At 41.0% G+C, this 15,607-nt stretch overlaps 1 protein-coding gene across 2 annotated transcripts in view; it reads left to right on the top strand.

Annotated features, from left to right (window-relative positions):
- The window catches only part of TMEM135 (transmembrane protein 135), a 351,254-nt gene that overhangs the window by 65,790 nt on the left and 269,857 nt on the right, over window positions 1–15,607 (top strand). For both annotated transcript variants that reach the window (XM_075919397.2, XM_075919396.2), the window contains exon 4: window positions 1,334–1,367. In XM_075919397.2, the coding sequence (XP_075775512.2) occupies window positions 1,334–1,367 (34 nt within the window). The remainder of the gene's footprint in view (window positions 1–1,333; window positions 1,368–15,607) is intronic.

Here is a 15,607-nt window from a genome sequence, read left to right as displayed (position 1 = left end):
AAAGAGTGTGTGGTCTAATTATTACAGACCCTTTTGTCCCTGCACCTACGCAACATTCCTTGTTCATTGCCCTGATCACCTCTCAGACTCCTTTCTTTGCCTCTACCTCATCTTGCTCAGGTACGAGAAGGAGGAAGCATTGGGAATACAGGGGAGAGAGGGTGTGTCTTATTCTTTTCTGGTGGCCAGCACTACAGCAAGTCAGGTGGAGAAACTTCAGAAAAAAAATCCTGTTCAGCTCCTGAAGCCCTTAGGGCAAAAATTTAGCAAATTTAGCTGCTAGAATCTAAGATGGCTCTATTGAATCTAAGAAGGCTCTACTGTGCATGTACACTGATTTTTTTTCTTTTTCTTTTTTACTTTCAGAGACTGAGTTTCTAATGTAATCTCTAGATTCTAGCATCAGGAGCATTATGGAAAATATAAAAATAGAAAATACTGCAAGATGTGATTAAAATCAACAAGGGATGGAAATACTGACTAGCATTTACCATGGCATAGGTTTGGTGTGGGTATAAACACAGTGGGGCTAGTGAAAATTGCATAACCCTGTATCTGCCTTTTCACAGAGGGTGCAAATATGCTCTTAAATTGGTAAACCAGTGGGTTGCATCTTGAAAGAAACTTCTATTCTTGCTCCCACCATAATTTCAAATGCAAAATGTCCTACGAATAGCTCACATGTACAGGGCTGCAGACATGTGTAACAGCCCACATATGGAGTCATCTGTCCTCTGCTGCAGTGGCATATATGTTCAAACTTATGGAACTGCCAGCATATTTCCCTATCCGAAATGGCTTGTAATCAAATGTGGCATGGAGAAGAGTGTGCTACAAAAGAGGAGCAAACACCCTTAGAAATTCAAGTGGGGGAAAAAAAAGATTAAAAGGACAAAACACAGAAATTAAGTAGAAAATAACAGGAAAGGAAATGGTAGCAACTATACCAGAGCCTGGTCTGAGGAGACATTGCTGGAATGTGTGTGGTCCTCTATCAGAAAAGGCTGGGAGCCATTGAATTAGACCAAGAAATCAGTTGTAAATTTTGTTAAAACTTTATTACTGACTAATCAATAAGAATTAGAAGCAGTTGCCACTAGATCAGTGTTTCTGAACAGGGTGCCACTGGCATAGTTTCTCTGAAGTGTCTTTTTTTTTCTGCCATGCATAATGCTTGAACTTGTATAAGTCAACTAAAAGTATCTTCTAGAGATTTCTAGGAAAGCTTTATATTTTTGTTGCATTGTGATATTATACTGTATTTTTTCAGCATGATGGGTGATATAATATTGATGTATGTCTTATTCACTAATCTGATAATTTCTGCTTATAGGAGAGGTCTGCTTACAATCTACATGGCCAATTTGGTAAGTAGCCCTTTCTTCCAATACCACATATAATTTTATTCTTGGAAGTGCAAGTGTAAATTCATTTTAATAATGTAATTGTCTTTTAAAATATCTAACTATTGTTTTATTTTCAGCTAATTAAGCTTATCTTAATGCCAAAAGTTTGACCATTCCTTTTTAAAAGCAAATTATTAGAGTGAAGATTGAAACTTAATTCTCTATATGGTGCTTAGATTCTTTTCTATCTTAGCCGTAAAACAGTGTCTTCTTATTCTATGTATCATATCAACAGCAAAATAACTGTGAAGACATGTAAAGAACTTTGTATTTCATTTTATGTATTAGAATCTAGTCCGTCAAATTCCCTTGCACTTCAATTGTACTTTTTGTTAATTGGTTTATATTATATGATATACCTTAGCACATGGTAAAATACATGTACTAATCTCTATGTAAAATTTTTGATAAAATATACTGTGTAAAATTCCATTAAAATCAATGGGATGTTCAGTTCATTTAAATGGCATTTTGCAAAGTAACTATTACACTAATTTACTTCTAAACGTCTCATGATTATATTGTTCTGATTGATGTGGTTATAATTTATAGTCAATATTCAGCATTGATTTTTCTTTGTTATTTTTCTTCACAAAAATCAATTTAAAAATCACATAAAGTGTTAATAGGTTATTTGTATATGTTTCTTAATACTGTGCCACCTGTATGATCTCCAGTAAAATTAGTTTTACAACTTGTCAAATGTGCGTAAGTATAAAACAAAACAAAATTACATAGACATTACAGATGATGTGTGGTGACTTTTATAGTAATACAGTAAAACCTATGTTATGCCTGGAGATTAGGGCATGCCAGTAACCTAAAAATTCGGTTTGTCTTTGGGGGGGGGGGGGTATGGGAGCCCTCAACAACAAAAATTTCTGTGGTGGAGTTAAATCAAACTTAGTGGGTAAGCATCTTAAAATATAATTTTCAGCATAGGCCTGCCTGCTAAAGTCAAGCATCATTTTAACTCTTTAACTCCTTTCAAAGCTGCTTGACTGTTGGACAGACCCATAGCATAGCTTTATTTTATTACAAGACCAACAAACACCAGAAGATAAGGTTTTTACCTTGTACAACCTATGTAGCATCTAGTGTACTTTGAATAAAACTTCTATTTTATCAAGCAGTCTGTGATCCAAAGAGATGTTTTAAACATAACATAGTATGTTCCAGAGTCTCAGAGGGGTAGCCATGTTAATCTGTAACTTCAAAAACAATGAGTATTCCTGTGGTATCGTAGGATGTGTCAGACAACACCTTTACCTTGAAATAAACTATGACATTTGTATATCTTATTTCAAAAGATTTATTTTGAAATTTGGTGCTGTCTATACACAAATTTGGTGCTGACTATTTTGAAATACTCCTTAATCCTCGTGGAACAAAGGTTACCAGGATGTTGGAATAAGCTGCCCATTATTTTGAAATCTATTTCAAAATAACAGGCTGCTTCAATATATGCGGAATAGATATTTTGGGATACTTCCGATATCTCGAAATAGCTCTACAGTGTGGACAGCCTCAGAGACTAACAAATATTTCATGGATTTCGAGTGAGAGTGAGAGTGAGAGTGAGAGTGAAAGTGAGAGTGTGTGTGTGTGTGTGTGTGTGTGTGTGTGTGTTAGAGTTCCAGGTGCCACAGGACTGCTCGTTGTTTTTATAGTATGTTCCACCATTGAGATGCTTTTAGGAGTGGTGGCAAATCTGAGGGCACAGATCTAGAGGAAGGACAGATTGAGGACTACCCAACCGTCCACCAATCTGACAAGGCACCCAATGATAATTCATACTCCACTCCTGATGAAGTGGTTATTCCAAATGACCCAACAGCTACTGATGATACCAAGCAATTCCAGGACTTATTTAAAAGAATGGCTACCAGTCAGGAGGTAGTTTTATCAGAGTTCAGGAGAAACAGCACAAATGCCTAAAGAATCTACAGCCCTCTGCAAAATCCAAAATTGCACTACCTCTAGACAAAACAATCTTCGGGGCAGCCGATGAAGTATGGCAAACACCAGCCACGGCCCCTCCAAGTAGTAAAAGGGCGAGATGAAGTATTTTGTTCCATCTAAAAGCATGGACTTTACCTTCCTACACCATCAACCATACTCCTTAGAGGTTGATGCTGCTAATCAAAGGTTCAAGAACACACAACACAACACACAGGACAAGGACCACAAATGCCTGGATGAGTTTTGGAGAAAAGTGTACTCTTCATCAACCCTCCAGCTACACATAGCTAACTATACAGCACTGCTTGCAAATCATGATTTTGACAATTACACGAAATTAACAGAACTCATGCACAATATTGAAGAGGATAAAAGACCTGTCCTCAAGGCAGTCGTTAAGGAGGGTCACACTATATCCCATATGACACTGCAAATGGCCCTGGATGCTGCAGAAACCGAGGTCCACCGCGACGTCTGTGGTAATGATACGTTCATCTTGGTTGCAAGCAGTGGGAGTCCCTAAGGATCTCCAGGCCAAAGTAGAGGACCTGCCATTTGACAAAGCTAAATTGTTTGTGGCAGGTACTGATGAAGCCCTGCATCCAAGCAAAGATTTGTGCACTACCCTACGCACATTGGGGATGTACACTCCCCTTATTGAAGAAAGCATTACACACTGTATCAAAGACACAGGGACACACTCTTCACTAGACAACAGCAATACTGACCCTTTGAGCAAAACTTCTTCAGACCATGAAACCAATGCAAGAGAGCCCAGAACAACCACTCTTCTATGAGACAGGCCTCGAGGCAGCACCTTTGAAAATTTGGTCGAGGTTCTGCCTGACCTCTCCCCCATTACAGTACCAGGTGAGCACAATATATTTCACCATTGCTTGTGCCCCTTTTACAATCAATGAGCAGCAATCACTACAGATTGGTGGGTCCTAGAAATCATCAGTCGTTGTTATTCTATCCCCTTCATGGCAATCTCCCCAACCTCCTCACCCTCTCCCTCCCTCTTCAGGGACCTCTCTCATGAGACATTGCTCCACCAGGAGGTTCAGCACCTTCTCAATATAGAAGCCATAGAGCGGGTCCTCCAAAAATACAAAGGGGAGGGGGTTTTATTTGAACTACTTTCTCACCGAAAAGAGAATAGGAGGTTGGAGTTCTATCTTGGACCTTTGCCAATTAAACACACCTTCACAGGCAACGCTTCAAAATGATTATACTCACCATAATAATTCCAGCAATGAACAGGGGGGACCAGTTTTCAGCCCTTGACTTTTAAGATGCATATTTTCACATCATAATACACCCTGCACTCAGGTGTTTCCTACAATTCACAGTAGCCTCAGACCATTTTCAATATAGAGTCCTCCCGTTCGGACACTCCTCTGCCCCCAGAGTCTTTTTGAAAACCCTCGCAGTTGCTGCAGCATATCTCAGACACAATGAGTTCACAATATTCCCTTATCTAGATGATTGTCTAATATGAGGTCCCTCACAACAGAGCATGAGACACATGATTGCATTCACGAAGACGACACTTCAGTCGATGGGCTTCATTATCAATACGCCCCACACAATCTGTGGAGTTCATATGGGCTCGTATAGATTCCTCAAGAGCTCGATCCTATTTCCCCAACATCCGTTTCAACAGTATAAGAAAACTCGTTACATTCATTACCACCAGCCCAACGGTTCCCATCTTAACTTACCTCAAACTTATGGGGTACGTGGCAGCTACCACATATGCGGTCCTGCATGCCAGGCTTCGCTTCCGGTGTTTCCAACACAGGATCTCTTCAGTGTACACACTAGCCAGTCGTCAGATCCACAGGCACATTTTACCTCCCCCAAAAGTCCTCACCTCCCTACAATGGTGGACACAGGCACAGAACCTCTGCACAGGAGATGCCTTTCCACCGGGACCAGCCATCTGAAAAATTACTACGGAACCCTCACAAATTACTAAGGACACCTCCAACAGTTTGCACAAGGGAAATGGTCCAAAGACTAGTCCAGACTTCACATTGATCTGCTTGAGCTTCAAGCAGTCCACAACGCATGCAGGCACTTCCTCCTGTACATCCAAGACTCTCCAGTGCATATCCTTACCAACAATATGATGACTATGTTTTACATCAGTTGCCAAGGGGGTGCAAGATCTCAGTCTCTTTCCACAGAGGTGATCAGGCTTTGGAATTGGTGCATCCGCCACAACATTACCATCTCATCAGCGTACCTTCCTGGCGACAAGAACATTATGGCTGATACCATCAGCTGCAGCTTCTTCACAGAACACGAGTGGGAATTACATGATCAGATCACCCATGAGCTGTTCCACCGCTGGGGACAACCGCAGATAGATCTCTTCGCCACCAGACAGAACTCCAAATGCTCCCAGTGCTGCTCGAGAGCGGGCATAGGATGCAGCTCCCTTGGTGATGCGATGCTTCTCACTTGGGGGGGCCTACCTATTATACGCCTTCCCACCCATTCCTCTCATTCCCAGAGTGCTCCGGAAGATATAGACGGATAGGGGTCCCTATGATCTTGATAGCCCCAGCCTGGCCCCAATAGGACATGGTTCACATGTCTCTATGACCTCTCTGCCTGCTTCTGAACCACTCAGATCTGCTCTCCCAGAACCAGGGGTCAATTCCAAACCACAAACGCTACACCTGACAGCATGGCACCTATCTGGTTCTCAGAAGTGAAGCAACAGTATTCCCAATAAGTGAAAAATGCCCTGCTGCATAGCAGGAGGCAAACGACACACAGGACTTACCTATACAAGTGGCACTGGCTTAAATGGGTGCACACACAGGGCAGTCAAACCATCCATGATTCCGCTCCAGCAAGTACTGGAATACATCATGCACCTGAAACAATAACATTTATCAATTTCATCACTCCAGGTGCACATGGCGGCCATTATGGCCTTCCACCCTATCATTGATGCGTTCTCCATATTTGCACACCCCATCTCTAAAATATTCTGGAAGGGTTTACAGAACTTTCGCCCAGCTTGAAAACTCACTTCCCCTATGTGGGACTTAGAACTGGTCCTACATTTGTTCACAAGACCACCCTTTGAACCAATGGCAACCTCACTATTTACCTTTTTTACCATGAAAACACTGTTCCTCCTGGTGATCACTTCTGCAAGGAGGGTCAGCAAACTCCCAGCTCTAACAGCTTTGCCTCCATACACAACCTTTCCCAAGCATAAGATCATTCTGCAGCCACAACTGTCGTCCTTACCCAAAATGAGCTCATAATTCCATATCAACGAACCAATAATCCTTCCCACTTTCTATCAAAAACTGCACCGTTCCAGAGAAGAAGCCATATTACACACTTTGGACGTTAGAAGGACAGTTGACTTCTATCTGGATAGGACTCAATCCTTTCGATCATCCCAGAGATTGCTGATATCCCTGGTTGAAAGGTCCAAGGGAAAACCACTGTCGTCTTAGTGCATATCAAAGCTGATAACATCATGCATTGCTACCTGCTACTTGCTCCAGAATAGGGCGTTACAAGTGACTTCAAGGGCCCACTCTACCAGAGCCATGGCGACATTAGCTGCTTTCCTAAAAGGAGTCTCATTCCAGGAAATACACAGAACAGCAACATGGTTGTGTAATCACAAAGCATTATGCTATTCCACCATAATTATGCTATTCCACAACTGATACTGCAGTAGCCACTGCAGTTCTCTCCACACTTTGTAGCAATTAACCGAAGCCCACCGTCCATTCAGGTGGCACTGCTACACAGTCACCAACTGTGGAGCACCCTGGGGGACATCACTCGAAGAATAAAGAGAAGTTAATCACCCTGTGCAGTAATGATTGCTCTTCAAGATGTGTCCCCCTGTGAGTGCTTCACTACCTGCCCTCCTTCCAACTTTTTGGGGCAATAATAGCAGCCCACAAGGGTGTCAGAAGAAACAGAGGAGAAGCAGGCTGTGAGCACTACTTCAAAGGCAGGAGCACCACTCTCCGCTTGCGCGTGTGCAGCCCGTCTGACTACTGCTCTTCAAGTCTCCAGTCTGTGGAGCTGGGACGAGCCTGACACCAATTGCGGAGCACCCACAAGGTCACACATCTCGAAGAACAATCGTTACTCACAGGGTGAGTAACTTCTCTATCTTGACTGATGTTTTACCTGCTCTTCAACTTCATTATCCTTTAGTTTAGTGTTTGGGTTGGGGAGAAATCACCATTTTGAAGGACATGTAGGACTCTCCCTTTTGGTCTTATATTGAAGCCTTGAAATTCTTCTTCGTCAGAGGACCCCTCCACAAATATCACTTCCACCCACAATTTCTCCATGTTCTCTTTAAAGTCATAGGCCGATAGCAGACCAGGCATGTCCTCACTGAAGACTGCATCCTTGATGCTGTACCATGACTGAAACTTTTGGATTGTTCCTTCAGAGTTGAGCTGTTTCCCCATAAAATCCCTTCTGTAGATGACTTTTAGGTTTTTAATAATTCCCCAGTTCATTGGCAGAGTAAGTGAGGTGACATTTGCAGGCAAGAAAACCATGAAAATATTGCCAAACACAAGTTTTGCTTTAGAAGGGTGAACTTGACAGTTATCTAAAAACCATATTAACCTTTGTGTCTGCTGGCACTCCAAGTTCTTTCAGATAGTCTTTCAAAGCAGAAACAAAGATATGGAACAACCAATACAAAACTATTTCCTCATACATGTGACGGGGCGGTCTCACCGTGGGGAGGTAGTATTGACCCGCCCCGCACTAGGACCGCGCTGAACCCTGTGCTGTTCGGGGAGCGTGGAGTGAAAACTGCCGTTGTGCGGCTTGCTCCAAAGCTGCGGCTTGCTTAAGTGGCATGAGTGCCGGCAAGACGCCGGCACCAAGGCCAGGAGAAAGCCCGGGAGGGGGCGTGCCCTCGGGGAGCATGCACCTCTGATGTCAGAGGGGAGCGTGCGTCCCCGACGTCACGGGAAGGGATGCCGGCATGGATGGGCGCCGGATTTAAAAGAGGGGAGAGGAAAGAGGGAGAAGGATGGAGGATTGGAAACAAGGGATTAAGAGGAGCCGGGGGAAGAGGAGGAGAATTATCCTTCATCGATCCTACGTGGGGGTAGGAAGTAGCCCAGGGCGGGGCTTCCTTGAAGTTAGCCTGCAGACTGGTTAGTTATGGCTGGAAGCCCCACCAGTCGGACAGGTCCCTAGCAGTACTTGCCCTTAGGGCCCTGGGCTGGGGCCCATGAGAGAGGGCCGCCATGTGTGGGTCTGAATAAAAAGTGGTTTAGTCACATAAGGAAGGAAATTAACTATGAGCTAGGATCACCTGGGCGGCAGTAAAGCCTGGGGTGACCACCCACTGCCCGATGATGAGTAGTTAGTACGTCAGAAGGGGCGGAGAGAATGAGGAGTGATGCCATCACTCCTTCACAGTCTATCCACACATTAGACGGTGCCTTGTACTCTACTGGCAGATGGACAATACCCTTGAATGCTGTTGGTAGCTTGAATTTCAAAACCACTAGCAATTGATTGTGTGTGCCAGCAGCATTTGCACATGTAAGCAGAGTGATGTGGTCCTTGTTCCTCTTGAATCCAGGTGCACTAGCCTTAGCTACACCAGGAAGGGTTGAAGTCAGAAGACAACACCAAAAGAGTCCCGTTTCATCAGCCTTTTAGAAGTTCTCTTGGGTTACATCATGCTTCCCAACCAGCTTCTTAAAAAACACAATATTATTCTGTGGTGTCATGATGAGCAGACTGTTTCTCTCTAGAGACATGAAGCGTTCTGACACTATGTTGCATTTTAAAGCATGCCAGCCAACCAACCAACCATCAGGTCTTGGTCATTTCATTTGCTGATAAAAGTCCTTTTCCATCAACATTGGGCCAGAAATTGGAACTCCCTTAGAATGCTTCAAGGAAAATCATTCATAGATTACATAGACTCTGATTTTGGTTTGTGCAAAGTACGGCATTTCTCAATAGCTTTGCTTGTCTCAGCACCTGACATGAATTTCATCAGGTCTGCCTTCTGTGCCTTAACATCGTAGATTGTTGATGAGCCAACACCAAACTCTTGCATCAGTTGACTTGTTTTCTTAAAGCACCTTACTACATCTAATTTCTAGGCTACAGTCAGCACGACACACTTTCTTTTTTAGTCCTTTGTCTGCTGGTGGTGTATTGCTAGCCATAGCTGCAGGATGTGTCAGATAATATCTGGTGATGGCACTGTATTGTATTTTACTCAGAGGTAGGACAAGAACAGCCTTTACAGCTACAAGGGGAATTGTATTGTGTTCTTACCACCACATTAAGTTTTCTGAATTCTGAAACCATTTCTGTTATTGATACCCTTGTGCAACTCTGATTATAATCTCATTGGCAGAAATGGGCTGTCTGTGTTCAGAGAATGAACCTAATTTACAAAATGGGTGTAATGATATTTATTTACTGCCTACTGATGATTACTAATTAGAAAAGTGGAGTGCAGCAAATTGTCAAGGTCAGTGAAAGAGGTTGAAACAGAATGCCTACGTTCTAGCTTTATGCTCACTCTAGTGATATATTTGGTCAAGGATCTTGGTAAGTCAGGAGTAGTTCAGTGACTAGCTAAACTAACTAGCTGCACCTTTCTACTAATATAAAATGCTAGCGTAAGAAATAAGTCATTACAGTGGAGAAAAAGTTGACTATTGAAAGGTGCCTTTTCAGCTTGGCTTCAGTAGTTAGCTTTTTAGTTTAATAGATAAGGTTATGAGTGCTGTTTTCTCGCATATTATATCAGGAACTGTATTTTTGCTGCTGGGTTTTTGGAAGTAAATAAAAATAGAAATAAACTAAGGATAAGATTCGGTGGAATTTTATTTTTGATAAGCAGAATCTAAAATATTCAACCACTTATCTGGAAACCAGTTGAAAGATTTTACAAGTAAAGTCATATTGTTAAAGCTATATAGTTTTTAAGAATGTGAGATTGAGAATCTTGAATCTGTTGTGATACATGAATCAACATTTTTGTGATACCAAGGAAGAGAGTGTTACAGTAGTTGGTTCTGGAGCCTACCCAGACACGTACAAGTCTTTCCAGTTCTATTTTTGATTGCACATGTTGAAGTCAAGACATTTCTAAGATGGTAAATGAAGTATTGCAATTGATCCTCTAAGGATAATTTGGGATCAAAGGGAACCTCGAGATTCCATCAAGAGGAGGAAAATGAAATGTAATCACCAAGTTGTTTTTGGCTGAAAAGATAGAAAATATTAATAAATAAGGGAGCCAATAAATAAGATACATGACAGTAGATTTAAAAAAGTTATGTCATAATGTATCGTGAACTAGGAAAACATTTTGCATTAGTTAGAAATGGCTGTTAAATAGCAGGCAGTGTATCTTCAAATTAATTTTAGGTGGTGAGAAGGAAAAACATACTTAGCACTTGTAGAAGGAATATTCTACATTAGAGACAAAGGCATAGAATGTTGAGGTAAGTAAAAGACTAATCTTCATTGCTTAGGACCAATTTGATGTCTTGGCTATTGGTGACACATACATTTTCTATAAAACACACAGCTATGCTTAACATAAAAGATAACCAAAAGAAGTGTGTTAGTTAGCACCCACATTTCAAGCAACATTACTATAAAAATGCATAAATTAAACACCTTTAACTTTCTTGTCTCTCTTTTCTCCTTTATCCCATGTGCCTGCTCTGTGTATCTTATCTGAAATTTAGTCTGTATACTCCTTGAGGTTTGAGTCTAGAATTGTTTGTATTTTGGAAGTACCACGTGAACTTGTTACATGGTGGCTGTACTCCAAATAATCTTTGTAGAGCACTTTATAAATTAACTGCATCTGAGAAGATGCCTATATCTCTGAAGATGTTGTAGACAAGTTTACTCAAATTTTAGAGATAGGGAAGCTGAGAAACAGATTTGTGAAGGACATAGATCTGAGAATCATGAAACTGAGTCAGTTGCAGAGCCATTATTAGCATTCAGCATTCTTGGGTTTGTCAGACCACTAGATTATGTCTTCCTGATTAAAAATAAGATTTATGTGAACATAGGAGAAAGCATCAGACTCTAAATGTGAGGACCCCACTGTATTGTGTAAATGTTCTCCCCTTCAATCGTTACCTACCCATTTATTTACCTAGCTTCAAAACTATATGCCTTAAATAGTGAGGCATAGTCTCTACCCCCAAAGAACTTAGACAAAGAAAGCAATAATTAGTACATTTATTTTTGAAGCATTCTCTGCAGCTGTCTCACTAGCTCCCACCCATCAAGATGCTCAGGGCCAAATTCTCAAACTGTTATTTTCATGGGTAGAAACTTAACTGAGCTGCAGTGTTTTTATTATAGGACAGATTCTGATACTCTTTTGTAATTTCTAAAACTACATTAAAACACTGTATTTAAAACACCCTCATTAAAATTAATTAAAAGAAAATGGAGTGATTATGTTGTACAAACATGAAGTTGAAAAGACAGCATGAAGACAAAACTGTAGAATGTTTTAGGTAGGATTGATTTAGTGTTTGGGGTATTCCTCTAGGGCTTGGGAGAGAAGAGTTCAATTACCTGCTTTTTCCACAGACTTCTTGCATGACTGTGAGTCTCTCAGTACCTCAGCTGCCCAACAGTTAAATGGGGGATGATAATTTTTCCAACTTCAGGAAATGTTGTGAGGATAAATATAGGAAAGACTGTGGAGTGCCTTGAGATCTACTGATGAAATGTGCTAGATGAGCTAGCTATTACAGCTTGAATTTCTCTAGTCTGGCACCCTGGGGACCTGACCAGTGCTGAACCAGAGAATTTGCTGAACCACAGGAGGTCAGTATTATTTAACAGCATACCAACACTTCAGGTGCTTATTGGGCTCTTAAAAGACATTTAGGGGTAAATTAGAGCTAAATAACAGCACAGAGCACTGAGAGCCAGGACTGGTGGCTGTGAACAAATGTTATGGGATCACAGGATACTTGTCCACACCCAAGATAAGCAGACATCTGGCTAACTAAAATCATTCCCGACCAGGGATGTTACCAGACCATAGAGTGCTGAACTGGAGAGGTTCAACTTGTAGTATAATAGGGCTGGTGGGGGCTCTAGCCATTACTGCAATATAAATGTTAAAGAATAAAGATCAATATAGGGCAAACGATTGTCATTCAGAAAATCACAATCTTAGAATAATAGAATCATAGAGCTGGAAGAGACCTCAAAAGGTTATCAAGTCCAGCCCCCTGCCCTAGGCAGGACCAATCCCAACTAAATCAACCCAGCCAGGGCTTTGTCAAGCAAAGACTTAAAAATCTCTAGGGATGGAGACTCTACTACTTCCCTAAGTAACCCATTCCAATGCTTCACCACTCTCTTAGTGAAATAGTTTTTCCTAATATCCAACCTGGACCTCTCCCACCGCAACTTAATACCATTGTTCCTTGTTCTGTCACTACTGAGAACAGCCTTTCTCCATCCTCTTTGTAACCTCCCTTCCGGAAGTTGAAGGCTGCTATCAATCCCCCCTCACTCTTCGCTTCTGCAGACTAAACAGACCCAACTCCCTCAGCCTCTCCTTATAAAACATATGCTCCAGCCCCCTAATCATTTTGGTTGCCCTCTGCTGGACCTTCTCCAATGCGTCCATGTCCTTTTTGTAGTGGGGGGCCCAGAACTGGACACAATACTCCAGATGTGGCCTCACAAGAGCTCAATAAAGGGGAATAATGACATCTCTGGATCTGCTGGCAATGCTCCTCCTAATGCACCCTAATATGCCATTAGCCTTCTTGGCTACAAGGGCACACTGTTGACTCATATCCAGCTTCTCATCCACTGAAATCCCTAGGTCCTTTTCTGCAGAACTACTACTTAGCTGGTTGGTCCCCAGCCTGTAACAATGCTTGGGATTCTTCCGTCCCAAGTGCAGGACTCTGCGCTTGTCCTTGTTGAACCTCATCAGATTTCTTGTGACCCAATCCTCCAATTTGTCTAAGTCACTCTGGACCCTATCTCTGCCCTAGAGTGTATCTACCTCTCCCCCCTACAATCTTGAGAAAAGGTGGACTGAATTAGTCCAAAGTCTGAATTAATCAAAAAAAGTTGTTAAAATTAAGTCTGGTAAACAAAAAATGTGAGACCAGAAAACAATGAACCAATAGTGGCATTTCAGAAATGAGGTGTAATTGTAAAATGAAATAATGAGGGGATGTTTTGTTGTACCCATCACTCTTTTTTGCGGTTCCTTAACAGAAAAGACTTTTGGAGGGCAGGGGGCATTAAAAAGCAGCTGTCTGCCATCAACCACTGTAGTAGTATATTCATAGTTGTTACCCTCTGTCTCCTGGGACCTCATGATCCACCGTGACACCATGAGGTCTTTTCTATCCTGTTCATCAGAGACCCTGACTAGATGAGGCAGAGAGAGGGATCCACATATCATCATCTTTATTAGTTCTGGCTGAATTCAGATGTGAGACTTGGTCATGTCATCATCTCCGTGTTTTCTTTTTCTTCTCTCACCTTATTTTTCTCTTTCCTATCACTCTCCTTGTTTTCCTTCTAATAAATATCTGATTTAGCTAGCCCATACTGCTGTTGAGTTGGTGATTAAAAAGACATTCCCTAAATATCCTGATACTGGCAGAAGTTTTGACAGGTTTCAGAGTGGCTTGTAAGATCATGTGCTGTGCCTGTGCTTTTCTAGTAGTGAAGTTGCAAATGAGATTCAACACCAGAGACAGAGACTGCATTTTCTATTTTTGTTCTTCTTTTTTGTCCCTTCTTATCTATGTTTGTCTTGTTTTGCTGTCTAGGAAGTGGGATTGGACTTGAGCAAAAATAGCTCCAGCCCTTTCCAATTAAATTCTACCCTCCCCGCCCCACTGGACAGCTATTACCATTTCAGTGACTATCAAAGAGGGTTGTCTTTGCAAAAGAGCTAAAGGAAAAGGCATCTCATTTGAAACTTGGCTAAATTCAATCTAGTATAATGAGCAGATCTTCAATTTGTAACCATTCCTTTGAGACAGCCAGCTGTCTATGTCTATACTGCTCTTTTTACTCAAATCTATTTAAGTTAAAGCTGCTTCTAAAATATTTATCTTGTTAAAATGAAATATACAGCACATAAGAGATTAGTCAGATATCTTCTAATAAATATTATAACGGTATTCTGTATGTCATAAAAACAAGGGCGGTTACTGTTTAACATATTCTGAAAGTGCAGGATCTGCACACATGCATTGTTCTTTGATTGCATAAGTGGACCAAATATGTGTTCATTTGAAATTATGGCCATTTAAATCACTCGGTGAAAAGGAGGGACAGTCAGTTGCATTCCTAAGGCTTTGACACATGAAATATTTGGTCTGTTTGCCAGACTCCTGAAGCCTGGATTAAAAATGAGCGTAAGTTTTAATATAGCTGCATACTTCTTTCTAGATGTTTAACATTTTCAAATACTGTTATCTCAGCACATTAAAATATTCCTAAATCTTCAGGTTTTCCAATATTTTATAAAATTTGGGGCTAATTTATGATGCATGGTATACTTAAGCATGGTATGTATACTTAAGCAGCAAAGATAAGCTGTATATTTGGTATAATGCTGAAAAAGTGTATATTAATAAAAAGGTATGCATCTTATAAAAAAAGAGAGGGAATGAGAATATGAATAAAGTGGGAGGCCTTTTTTTCTTGAATATAGTAATTTGGCATGTAGAAAACATGGCACATGATCTTTTGCTTCTACTGTAGCAGTATCCCCATTCAAGTCCACGAGTAAAGGCAGTGCAAAGTCAAAACAACAAAGAGAAAAAATATTTAGGTTTACTAATATATTTTAAAGATTTCTGAGAAAATGGTTTTTTTTCTTACATAGCTAAACTTATGGCTATGTTTTTATAATGGTAACTTGGTAAGGAAAAATGATTTCTCGTTATTGTTAGAATTCTGGTCAGCAATTTCTTAGTGTTGTAATGTTTCCAAAATAATCTCTCATCGTTTAATGCATTAGAAAACATTGGCATAGACAGTTTCTGCTGTGTGATTATTTATGCATTGAATATAATGTTTTATCTGCAATGGAGCATAACTTCTCAAGATAGCCATTTACATGGATCCTGCTCTTGTGTGCATGCATCAGAGATGGGATTTTTTTTTTATCCAGAAGTGTCTGATGGGGTTATACATGCATGTTGCATGTCCTT

This window comes from Pelodiscus sinensis, chromosome 1 (genome assembly GCF_052426305.1).
Source record: "Pelodiscus sinensis isolate ZL-2025 chromosome 1, ASM5242630v1, whole genome shotgun sequence".
Classification (NCBI taxonomy): Eukaryota; Metazoa; Chordata; order Testudines; family Trionychidae; genus Pelodiscus; species Pelodiscus sinensis.
This window is presented reverse-complemented; position numbering and strand designations above follow the sequence as displayed.